The sequence below is a fragment of the Erythrolamprus reginae genome, chromosome 5 (genome assembly GCF_031021105.1).
Source record: "Erythrolamprus reginae isolate rEryReg1 chromosome 5, rEryReg1.hap1, whole genome shotgun sequence".
NCBI classification, from domain to species: domain Eukaryota; kingdom Metazoa; phylum Chordata; class Lepidosauria; order Squamata; family Dipsadidae; genus Erythrolamprus; species Erythrolamprus reginae.
Window position 1 is genome coordinate 72448343 of NC_091954.1, and position 12974 is coordinate 72461316.

The 12974-nt window shown below is 41.9% G+C and overlaps 1 protein-coding gene across 17 annotated transcripts in view; it reads right to left on the reverse strand.

The window, feature by feature from the left end:
* Window positions 1-12974, reverse strand: part of IGF2BP2 (insulin like growth factor 2 mRNA binding protein 2) — an 81242-nt gene that overhangs the window by 9056 nt on the left and 59212 nt on the right. For 9 of the 17 annotated variants that reach the window (XM_070753120.1, XM_070753117.1, XM_070753103.1 and 6 more), the window contains 4 exons: window positions 12491-12613; window positions 11083-11218; window positions 10757-10885; window positions 7652-7720 (listed from right to left, as the gene is read on the reverse strand). In XM_070753120.1, the coding sequence (XP_070609221.1) occupies window positions 7652-7720; window positions 10757-10885; window positions 11083-11218; window positions 12491-12613 (457 nt within the window). The remainder of the gene's footprint in view (window positions 1-7651; window positions 7721-10756; window positions 10886-11082; window positions 11219-12490; window positions 12614-12974) is intronic. The other 8 variants (XM_070753119.1, XM_070753113.1, XM_070753109.1 and 5 more) reach the window with 1 other exon arrangement.

Sequence of the window (12974 nt, forward strand, 5' to 3'; positions counted from 1 at the left end):
TCTAATTTTGTCATCCAGTTACATTCATTTTCTTTTAATTAAATTCCCTCCTTAATGTTCCTTCAAAAAGTACACCAATTATATTTCTAACTTATTAACCATTATGCCAAAGTGCTTCCTTCTTTCTTTATACATTTTTCTATAAGCCAAGAAAACCTACAATCAGATGTTAACAAAAGAAAATGAAAAACAAAACATAAACATATATGAATTTCAGACTTCTTCCCCCCCTCTAAATAGTACATTCCCATTTTGTTTTTTACTTTAAAATAAGGTATGTGCAGTGTGCATAGGGATTTGTTCACAGTTTTTTTTAATAGTCCGGCCCTCCAACAGTCCGAGGGACAGTGAACTGGCCCCCTGTGTAAAAGGTTTGGGGACCCCTGCTCAAGATACTCTAATGACTCTTTAATGGCTACCGTACAAGGTTCTACACCTAGAAAATAAATATTTTCTACACAAATTAGAATAATCATTTCATGTATAAATTTGCATTAAACTCTTTTTTATGATTCTAATTATTAATAAATTATAACTAGTATTTTATTAAATGGTATCCACATTGTATATTACTGACCATCATCATCTTGAACCACATTAAGAAGACTATATTAGCTTCTATAGGACAGGAGATACAGGAACAAGATCAACAAGAAGGAAGATCAGCAATTTTTAGTACAGGTAGACCTCATTTAGCTATTGCCTCAGGCAGCAACCATTCAAAGTTACAATGGTAATGAAAAAATTGCAATCATGCCTTTATTTATGACCTTTGTGGTGTCTTCTCGGTCATATATTCATTATTACAGTCAGTTAATTGTCCTGTGCCATTTTTCTTCCCTCCCTCTTGCAGAGCAGAGAGATTGTATAAATAAGCTATCTATTCCTGAGCTGTTTTTCTCGGTAATATAGTATATAGCAGGGGTGGGCAATTAATTTTGCCGTAGGGCCACATGAGAAATTGGGATGGTTTTAGAGGGCCGGATTAATATAATTAACTCAGTTCTACCCAAAACTGTATATTATTGGATAGAACTGAGTTAATTATGTTATAATTATAAATTATAATTACATAATGTTATATATTATATATATAATTATATATTATATCTTGAACACCCAGTTCTTATCTAGAAAAGTTATATATTATATTATATTATATTATATATTATAATGATATTATAATTATCAATTAATTGCCCACCCCTGCTATATAGTATGCATATGCTAGTAACAGATGCTAAATGAAAAAAGCTGAAATCATTTGGTCATTATCACTTCCCTATAATTCCAAATTATGAAACATTATGATCCTGGAAAGTTCCTTTATCCAATTTAAAGTTAATAATTTATCCAATTCATATAATGCTACCTGATTATTTCATTTTTTTAAAAAAATCCTAAAGTTGTCCAGTTTCTTTCTACTTCTATTTTTATCTATCAAGGAACTTATTTGCTTTCCATAAACGGGGAGAGATTCATATTTAATAGTTTTATATTTCCAGGGTAATACCATTTCTCCTTCCTTCCTTCCTCCATTTCTCCTTCCTTCCTCCTTTCCTTCCCTCCTTTCCTTCCCTCCTTCCTTCCTTCCTTCCTTCCTTCTTTCCTTCTCTTCCTCCTTCCTTCCCTCCACTCTCAGTCTTTCAATTCTCTCCCTGGTCCCCAACCTAACTTCCCCCCACTGGGGGTGGGGAGGCTCCGCCGCGAATTCCCAAAGAAGGTTAAGTCAAAGATGAAAGGGAAAGGTGGAGAGGGCAAGGCAAGAGCTCTGGTGTAGGCAGCGCCGTCAGCCAAGCAACAGGCACGACGCGACTGCCACTTTTTCACCTTTGCTTCTGCGCACAGGTGGCGAGGCCGTCTGACTCCACCGTGCGGCTTTTGGAAATGCCGCGCAGCATTTAGTTTTTGCCTGTGTGCATGTGCACGCGTGCACAAAGGTTGGACTGACCTCCACGGGCCGGTCACAGACAGTGGGCGGGCCGCATCTTGCCCAGATCTGGTATATAGTATAACCCAAAAGTGCTAATTGCAAGTTAACAAGCTCAGCTCTGTGATTTTAATTAGTTGCCTGGCAACTGCTGCCTGTAACTAACAAGACTTTAGTCACTTTCCTACCTTTGGCTCATACGTGCAAACATTCTAAGCAATCATAGTTGCAAACATGCTAAGCAAACAGCCAATGCTCGTCCATTTCTTTCAATGTGCACTTCTCATTCTGTCTCTGCTTATTGTCTTGCAATCCCTTCCTCCTTAATGAATGAAAATGCAAACATTAATTCTCTTTTTGCTAATTATCCCAGCACTAAGGTAAGCATTCCAAAGGGTGAAGGAGTGGGGGGAAAGAGCTATAGGATTTTCCCTCCTATCCAGTTTCTCTTTTGGAAAACTTCCCTGCCTTTAGTCTGACCCAACTGTTTAGGATTACATCTGATTCTATAAAACAAAGAAAATGTGAAGTAAAATCATAAGCACAGTTGCAGTCACATGATTTTCCACTTAGCGGCCAGTCTCAAATGTGGATTATCCATAGTTCACTAATGTTACTGATTTTATTGTAGTTTCTGCTTGTTATCACCCCAAATCATTGGGAATAGGGCATACAAGTTCAATAATTAATACATTAATTAGTTCTTTTAATGTTATTGCCTTCTTAATGATCAAGTCATTAGAAGTCAGGTGGTATGCAAATTTAAATAACTCAACAATAACTTCTAATCACCAAGAGTCATGAATACTAAATGCTATGCCAGGCAATTATTTAAAGGATATCAGCAAGCATTGACAATGTGAGCTTGATTCCTCTACTTTTCCTATGTAATTTCAAATTGCTTAGATAAATTTTTTTGAATTAGAATTTTTTCTATTAGAAATGCCTATCCAGTTATATCAGGCTGCAAAGCATCACTAAAATTATTTTCTAGTTTATATTAGGACAGAAGAACTAAACTGTATATGAGCAAAAGATCCCAGCACACACAGATACAGAGTGGAAAGACTGATAATTCACAGCTCTACATTGTTATGAAATGAAGAATTAAATCTTCAGTGATCTTAGGACCCCACTTCCAGATAAATACATGCAGTTTTATCTGAAAACACTGGAATATCCCACAAGGACCATCATTATTAAAAATTAATGATACAGCAAAGCATAAAAGTAGAACAGGATGGGGAAATTTGCCATTCTTATTGAATGTAATTTTTCAAGAACTGACAAATTTCCAATAGATTAACTGAGGAAGGATCTATCTATTACTAAACTTTGATTCGTATGCCCTTTAACTGACCAAAATGGTGGACCATGGGGCAAAACTTTTCAATTGAGATAGAAATATAGAAGACTGACGGTCTTCTAGTCTGCCCTTATATTATTTCCTGTATTTCATCTTACAATGGATATATGTTTATCCCAGGCATGTTTAAATTCAGTTACTGTGGATTTACCAACTACGTCTGCTGGATGTTTGTTCCAAGGATCTACTACTCTTTCAGTGAAATAATATTTTCTCACGTTTCTTTTGATCTTTCCCCCAACTAACTTCAGATTGTGTCCCCTTGTTCTTGTGTTCACTTTCCTATTAAAAACACTTCCCTCCTGAACCTTATTTAACCCTTTAACATATTTAAATGTTTCGATCATGTCCCCCCTTTTCCTTCTGTCCTCCAGACTATACAGATTGAGTTCATTAAGTCTTTCCTGATACCTCAAATGAGCTAGCTTAAAGAATGTGCCCAAACTCTGGGAGCCATGATTTCTGTGGAATTGAAATTTGGCAAATGTTATAAACATTATATGACATAAACATTACCATGAAACACTTCTTGATCTAATACAAAGTATCATAAAATATTTCCTTTGTTGACATTTGACTGTGCTATAAAGTTCAACATGGACTATTTTCAAGGCTGATACATCTATGAATGTATCCCAGCTTTTCCAGTGAAGGCAATACGTTGGAAACTGTCATTGTTGAAAGCATTGAGGAATCTGGTAAGGAAATATATCCGCAATGATGACCAAAGGGGTCATGGATTGTCTAATAGTAATAAACAGCCCTCCAGATAGTTGTTGACCTTTACCAACACTCTTATCCAATACTGTTAACAGTAACAGCCAATAAGAATTAAAAAATCAATTTAAAAAATCTGAAGGACAACATATTATCTACTTCCACTAAGCAACAAGAGAGACAAAGCTAGCATTATAGACATGAACTCTAGGCAATAACAGAATTGTATCAAGTGAAGCTTTCTGAAGCTCAGAGATTTAGTTATTGATCTCTGCAGTTGGTGTCTGAGAAGCATAGAACATAGAAACATAGAAGACTGACGACAGAAAAAGACCTCATGGTCCATCTAGTCTGCCCTTATACTATTTCCTGTATTTTATCTTACAATGGATATATGTTTATCCCAGGCATGTTTAAATTCAGTTACTGTGGATTTACCAACCACGTCTGCTGGAAGTTTGTTCCAAGGATCTACTACTCTTTCAGTGAAATAATATTTTCTCACGTTGCTTTTGATCTTTCCCCCAACTAACTTCAGATTGTGTCCCCTTCTTCTTGTGTTCACTTTCCTATTAAAAACACTTCCCTCCTGAACCTTATTTAACCCTTTAACATATTTAAATGTTTCGATCATGTCTCCCCTTTTCCTTTTGTCCTCCAGACCAGAGGTCCCCAACCGCCGGTCCGCGGACCGGGACCGGGCCGTTGGGGTTTTCCAGCCGGTCCGCGGCGTCGGAGACCCAAAGCCCATGTGGAGGAAGACGGAGCCAAGCGGGGCCACCCGGAGACCTTTTCCCGTCTTCTTCTCCTCGCTCGCTCCCCTCATAGCCAGCAGCCCCGCTCGCGGGGGGATGCCCGTTCGTAGCTACCAGCCCGCCAAGCGTCGAGGGGGCTTCCGAGGCTGAAGGGAAGAGCCGGAATGCCCTTCCCGGGTTTAGATTGCTTGCTGTTGGGGGAAACGGAGGAGGCGGCGGCGGCGGTGGGGCGCGATCGCCTACTTTCTGGAGCGAGGAGAAAAGAACCGCCGCCTCCTCCGTTTTCCCCAACAGCAAGCAATCTAAACCCGGGAAGGGCATTCCGGCTCTTCCCTTCAGCCTCGGAAGCCCCCTCGACGCTTGGCGGGCTGGTAGCTACGAACGGGCATCCCCCCGCGAGCAGGGCTGCTGGCTGTGAGGGGAGCGAGCGAGGAGAAGAAGACGGGAAAAGGTCTCCGGGTGGCCCCGCTTGGCTCCGTCTTCCTCCACGCAGGATGGGCTTTGGGTCTCCGACGCCCTCGCCCGTTCCCTCAGGAGCGATGAGTGGGACGTCTTCTTCTCCTCGCTCGCTCCCCTCATAACCATCCCTCCAGCGTCGAGGGGGCTTCCGAGGCTGAAGGGAAGAGCCGGAATGCCCTTCCCGGGTTTAGATTGCTTGCTGTTGGGGAAAACGGAGGAGGCGGCGGCGGCGGTGGGGCGCGATCGCCTACTTTCTGGAGCGAGGAGAAAAGAACCGCCGCCTCCTCCGTTTTCCCCAACAGCAAGCAATCTAAACCCGGGAAGGGCATTCCGGCTCTTCCCTTCAGCCTCGGAAGCCCCCTCGACGCTGGAGGGATGGTTATGAGGGGAGCGAGCGAGGAGAAGAAGACGTCCCACTCATCGCTCCTGAGGGAACGGGCGAGGGCGTCGGAGACCCAAAGCCCATCCTGCGTGGAGGAAGACGGAGCCAAGCGGGGCCACCCGGAGACCTTTTCCCGTCTTCTTCTCCTCGCTCGCTCCCCTCATAGCCAGCAGCCCCGCTCGCGGGGGGATGCCCGTTCGTAGCTACCAGCCCGCCAAGCGTCGAGGGGGCTTCCGAGGCTGAAGGGAAGAGCCGGAATGCCCTTCCCGGGTTTAGATTGCTTGCTGTTGGGGAAAACGGAGGAGGCGGCGGCGGCGGTGGGGCGCGATCGCCTACTTTCTGGAGCGAGGAGAAAAGAACCGCCGCCTCCTCCGTTTTCCCCAACAGCAAGCAATCTAAACCCGGGAAGGGCATTCCGGCTCTTCCCTTCAGCCTCGGAAGCCCCCTCGACGCTTGGCGGGCTGGTAGCTACGAACGGGCATCCCCCCGCGAGCGGGGCTGCTGGCTGTGAGGGGAGCGAGCGAGGAGAAGAAGACGGGAAAAGGTCTCCGGGTGGCCCCGCTTGGCTCCGTCTCCCTCCACACAGGATGGGCTTTGGGTCTCCGACGCCCTCGCCCGTTCCCTCAGGAGCGATGAGTGGGACGTCTTCTTCTCCTCGCTCGCTCCCCTCATAACCATCCCTCCAGCGTCGAGGGGGCTTCTGAGGCTGAAGGGAAGCGCCGGAATGCCCTTCCCGCGTTTAGATTGCTTGCCGTTGGGGGAAACGGAGGAGGCGGCGGCGGTGGGGCGCGATCGCCAAGTTTCTGGAGCAGATAGGCTTTGAGTTTTTGGCTGGGGGGGGAGAAGTAGGACCTTCCTAAGTTCCCCCCCCAGTCAAAATCACAAAGCCAGGCAGCCCCCAGCCGCCAAAGGAGCCTCCTCATTCTCCCTGCCCTGTGGAGAAGTGTGGAGGGCTGCGTCACTAAGCTCCACCCCTCCATAACCCCACCCCCATATGACCAAAGCCCCCCCCACCGGGCCGTAGAAAACTTGTCTAACTTAAAGCCGGTCCCTGGTGCTAAAAAGGTTGGGGACCTCTGCTCCAGACTATACAGATTTGGTTCATTAAGTCTTTCCTGATACGTTTTATGCTTAAGACCTTCCACCATTCTTGTAGCCCGTCTTTGGACCCGTTCAATTTTGTCAATATCTTTTTGTAGGTGAGGTCTCCAGAACTGAACACAGTATTCCAAATGTAGTCTCACCAGCACTCTATATAAGGGGATCACAAACTCCCTCTTCCTGCTTGTTATACCTCTAGCTATGCAGCCAAGCATCCTACTTGCTTTTCCTACCGCCCGACCACACTGCTCACCCATTTTGAGACTGTCAGAAATCACTACTCCTAAATCCTTCTCTTCTGAAGTTTTTGCTAACACAGAACTGCCAATGCAATACTCAGATTGAGGATTCCTTTTCCCCAAATGCATTATTTTACATTTGGAAACATTAAACTGCAGTTTAATGTTTCCAAGATGCTACATAAACAAGCAGTAGTGTGCATAATATAACATACAGAAAACGTCAACCTTGGAGAGCCACTACGAATTAAAACTAGATAACTTTGAGTTAAGGACAACAGCTGACAGTACAAGTATGTGTAAAACATTATCAAAGTAGCAAAACTGATTCTGCTTTGCTAGCAAGTATCCTCAGGAAAACTCTAATCAACAACTATTATGAGAGCTCTGTACTTCTATACTTCATCTTGACTGTCGAGCTGCCCATTGTGACACGAAGTATTGCAATTGGTGTAGTCCCTCCAGAACTGTAAGCAAAATGTGTAAAGCGAATACTACATGCAAGGACAGAGAAGAACTGCTTGGAAGCTTTATCACGCAGCTACGTTACTTTCTCTAAACAGGACTGGGTGAATCAATGTTTAGAAAACTGCAGAATCATTTTGTTGGCAGCCTAAAAGCCTGCAAAGCAAAACGCGGGCATGATACAAAGCAAGGTGCGTGAAAGTGTGGCATCCAGACAGAAGAGGGTAACGCACTTACGGAGTGCAGATGGGGATATGTGCCAGTCAGCGAGGCTCCGTTAAGGCCCGAAAGGTATGCTGCATGGCTCTACGGCAGGAAAAAAAGTTAACATCAGTGCGGGCAGGCCAGAAGCTGAGGGTGTAAGTACCAGGAAAATGTACACGAGAGGCTTTTCGCAGAGATATCAGACTGAACCCCAAATACCTGAGAAGCTATTTCTCTAGGTTCTTGCAAAAAGCCTTTATGTATCTTATAAAACTGAACTTTACAAAAAAGGTGAGCGCTTCCTCAGTAACATCTCCAGAAACCTGAACTATTTCCTTTCTTTTTTATTTCTGAAACCAACCAAAAGATAATGTATTTCTGTTTTTTTATGCTATTAAATGGTTTCTATTGTCTCATATTGATTTATTTTTGTAATTGTACATTTGTACTACTTTATTGTTTCACTAACTTGAATTTTCCATGTAATTATGGTTATTGTCATGGTTGTGAACCATTGTACAATATTTTAAAATTAAATCATGTCTTATGCTGAATCAAACCATTGGCACATCTAGATCAGTGATAGCAGTAGTTCTCCAAAATCTGTCATCTGTCTAAGATCCCTTATTCACAGGAGCTGCTTTCAAATCCTATCTATATAGAGCAAGCGCCCTACCACCAAGCAACTGGATCACTCCCTCCATATATTCTGGAGGCCATGTAAGACTCAGAAAGGAATGGTGACTTTAACACATGAGAACCAGAAATGGACAATGAAGATCATACATGAAGAGTGTTCGGAAACTGCAAATTGTGCAGAACGCAGCTGCACGAGTGGTCATGGCCTGCTCCAACACTCTGCGGTCTGCATTGGCTGCCAATTGGTTTCCTGACTCAATTCAAAGTGTTGGTCATGACCTATAAAGCCCTACATGGTATTGGGCCAGATTACCTGCGGCACCACCTACTGCCACATGAATCCCAGCAACCGGTTAGGTCTCACAGAGTTGGCTTTCTCCAGATCCTGTCGACTAGACAATGTCATTTGGCGGGATCTAGGGGAAGAGCCTTCTCTGTGGGGGCCCCAGACCTCTGGAATCAACTCCCCCCAGAGATTCGTACTGCCCCCACCCTCCTCACCTTTTGTACAAGTCTTAAGACTCATTTATGTCATCAGGCTTGGGCCAATTAGATCTTAGCCCCTGGCCAACAAATGATTGTATGATTGTTGTACGAATGGGTGTGATTGATTTTTAATTTAATAGGGGATTTCAGATTGTTTTGTAATTTTAATTAATTGGATTGATTTTATTGTGATTTACTACTTTTTTTAATATGTTGTAAGCCGCCCCAAGACTTAAGAGAGGGTTGGCATAGAAATCTAACAAATAAATAAATAAATAATACTTTTTTTTGCATAGAATGACATACTGTTTTATTCTGTTGTGAGCCGCCCCGAGTCTGCGGAGAGGGGCGGCATACAAATCTAAATAAATAAATAAATAAATAAATAAATAAATAAATAAATAAATAAATAAATAAATAAATAAATAAATAATAATAAATAAATAAATAAATACTGATAAGCAAATAAGAATACTGTATACCTTTTCCCAAACGTAGTCACAGATTTATAAAAGAAGACTTTGTATGTTTTGTTTTCAAAATTAAGTTCATGAAAAACAAAAAGTGTCTTCTTCTACAAACGCCATTCAAAAGACAGCCACAAAAGTCAAATTCCTCCATGATAGTTGGCTTTCAAAGAGAGGTGCTAAAGAAATATGTTGTTTTATTGTCTGAAAGTGTCCTTTGCCATATTAAAAATAATCTGAGAGATGGACCTCTGTTACTATACTGTCATTTGTGAAAACCTTGCTTCTATCCTGCTGCATCTAAACTTGCTGTTTCTCTCCAATTACCATTGTAGATTACATTTGTGTAAAGATAGTACCTGGTACAAACCTGATATTTCTCTTACAGATTAAAACTTGTTCTTATGCACAACCAAAGAAAGGAAGGAAGCCTAATACTATATAACTCTTATTTTCTAAAAAGAACTGAACACCATCATATCAGCAAACAGCCTAAGCATTTGAGGTCCTTATAGAAAAGGACTTGTCAGATAGGCACCCTTCCAAATAAAGCACCGAAGTACAATCTTGTAGACAATCTTAGAAAATAAACATGACAGACCTTCAGTTCTTTTATCATGTTTATAAGATGGCCAACAAGACCCTTCTGGAGCCCAGAACTGTTCTTGGAAACAAAGATGCTACTAAACCTGCTTTATAAAACTTTAGATTCTTAAATGTACATATGTACATATGTGTTGTGGTTGGCTCTGGCCCAGCTCCTGCCCCAGGGAATGTGGAGGTGGATGCAGGGGAAACTTCAACATGTCATAGGCTTGTGTTATTACCGACAGAGTCAGTTCAGAGTTTAGTTTCCTCGGACGAAGAAGAAGGTGGGAGTGACTTGGAAGAGGGGGGCTTGGCACACAGCCCAGGCAGTCAATCTCCATTATCTTCCATTGATTCGGATGAAGACGTCTTGGACCCACTCAAGCGCAGAATTATGCATAGAAGAGACCAAGTAAGGACATATTACCGGAGATAAGAGAGGCCACCTGTGTTTGGGTGGGTCTCCAGTAATTAGGGCTGCTGCTATAAATAGCAGCGTGTGGGTTTGGCCGTTGTGGAAGAGTATCTGATCGCAGTTCTTCAGGAATCGTGCCTTGACTTTGTTTGTTGATTTTTCACGTCTTTGAAACCAACGCAGAGCAAAGTGTGTGGGTGTTTCAATTCGTGGAAGAAGAAGGGGTATGAAGTTTCTTCACAGCTGCTAGCTAAGTACTTAAAGACTGAGTAAGGGAAATTGTACAGACTACCCGGTTGTTTTGGGACGAGTGCTCTTTGCAATACAAAAAGAGTGCTCAGTTTATTTTGAATTTTGTGATAAAGAACATTGTTTTGAATTTTCAAAAGTGTGTGTGTGTCTGAAATTTGTATCCTTGAATTTTCGAGAGGCTCCTACCAGAGAGCCCGGCAGAAAAACATATGTATAAAAGTCAATATGGGGCAGGGAACTTGGCAACCATGTTTTGGCTATATGTACAGATGTATGTATATGTCTACTTACAGCAAAAGGGTTGTAGGGAGCAGTAATAGCAGGTCTACGGGCTGCAGCTCCCGAGGGAAGCATGGATAATCCTGTTGAGAAGATGCCCAATGCATTGAGATTAAGTCCAGGGATGAGATTGGCTTGTTGCTAGAAAGAAATACAAACAAAAATGGGATAAACAATGTAATCTGACAGGAAACACAAAAAAATTAGGCCACAGGACTTTTATTTAGCAAGTTCTGGAGCATCTCAGGTTAGCTTCTGTACTTATTAGACTTCTTATATGATTTGTAATTATTTGTTTTTGACAAAGAAAACACACATACACCAGGAGAGGAACTTACATTGATTGCTACCACATCGTTCTCATAGGCTTCCCGCAGTTTATTCATTATCTCTACTTCAGCATTGGTACAGGCCTCAATCGTACCCTTCACAGTGATGGTTCTTTCAGGGTTATAAATGGTTAAATCCTGCAAACTGAACAATCACAAAATAACAAATAAATATCCTTTCAATATATTTAAAAAAAAAAAAGATTTATAGCCAGCTCTAAAATGTGGTCAATAGGGCAAGTTTGTCAGAATGAATCTTTTTAAAATAAAATTCAAGCAGTTAAATTATATTGCTAGGTGGGTGAAATCCAACAAATTAGCAAAACACCCTATTTAGGCAGAAGGCAACAGTGAATGAAAGAGTTGGCGTTGGAATCAACAAGCCACCAATTATTTTATGAAGTGCTTGTGTTTGTACTAGCAGATTTGAGGCCTTTAATTTCTGACTGCAACACTTTGAATCACATTGGACGGTAGAGTTGCTTGTAAAGATTTTGAGAAATGCCATGTGCAAATAGGTAAGTTCCTAGGTAACCTATTGCATTAATAAATCACTGGTTTTTTTTCAGATGAACTTTGTACTGTTCCCAAACCAGAAACAGTGACATAACTTGTGTTGAAGAAAGGGAATAATTTAGCATACATTTGCTGTAAAATATTTCCCACTGGTTTTATTATTTTCAATCATTTTAATGATCCCTAACCACTTTATTACAGAGAAGTAAGAAGACAATTTGGTGGGATGGACGAATGGATGGATGGATGGATAATTGGAGACAGTAAAGAGACACAGTCAGGAAGACAATGGTGGCTGGAAAGCAGGCCCTCGTTCTTATAAATAAATTAGTATTATAGAATTATAGTGCTATTATGTTCCTTCATTAAGGATATTTTCCTGTTTTACTCATTATTCCAAGCCACATAAATATGTGGCATTTTACTGACATATTATGTATTTTGCTTTATTTAAAGGCTGATGTATTTTATGAATTATTAAAATTTATACAGCTACCCATGTACTCTGGGTGATAAAGAATTAAACACGCCATGCAAATTTACAACTCAATTAAACATTAGCACTATAAAACTACAATGTTCCTGGGTTCAATGAAATCTAGATGTCTCTCTCTAAACTGGACTAAGACAGTACATGTGCGTTCCGCTTAGAAGAAGGGTGAGCAAGCTATGGATCTACAGTGCACCATGCAGCAGGCTAAGAAGTAAGAGTTGTGTCCAGCTTTTCCCAACCAGGTATCTCCTAAAAGTGCTGGACTACAGCTCCCATCATCCCCAGCTAACACAGTCATTTGATGTCCTGCATGGGGAGAATGGGTGTTCAAAGTCCAACGTACCTGCAGGGTGTTAGGTTGGGGAAGGCTGGTCTTGCCTGATGGCAGCAACATTCACTGTTACTCACGGAGAAATAGTGATTTTGGTCCCTGTATCTTGCTCAATTTTCTTCAAGTTTCTTCCTTCTTTGCCAATCAATCTTCCAACCAAGCTGTTGTGTGCTAAGATTTTCAAAGGAATCTCTTCAGCCCTAGGGAGTATGAAAACGTACAAAAGGTCACAGAAACATATAGAGATGCACTTCCCAAAAAAATTTCCAGCCAGATTTTTTTGGGGGGGGGGTGAGAGAGGGGGGAACATTGATGGATATTCCATCATCAGAAAAGAGCAACTAAAATGATAAAGGGACTAGAGACCAGGTCATACGAGGAAAGGTTGATGGAACTGGGCATGGATAGTCTAGTAAAAAGAAGGGCTAGGGGGGACAGGTACTTAAGGGGTTGCCACAGAGAGGAGGGGGACACACTGTTTTCCAGGGCACCAGAGGGCCGGATGAGGAACAACAGTTGGAAACTGACCAAGGAAAGATTCAACCTGGAGATAAGAAATAA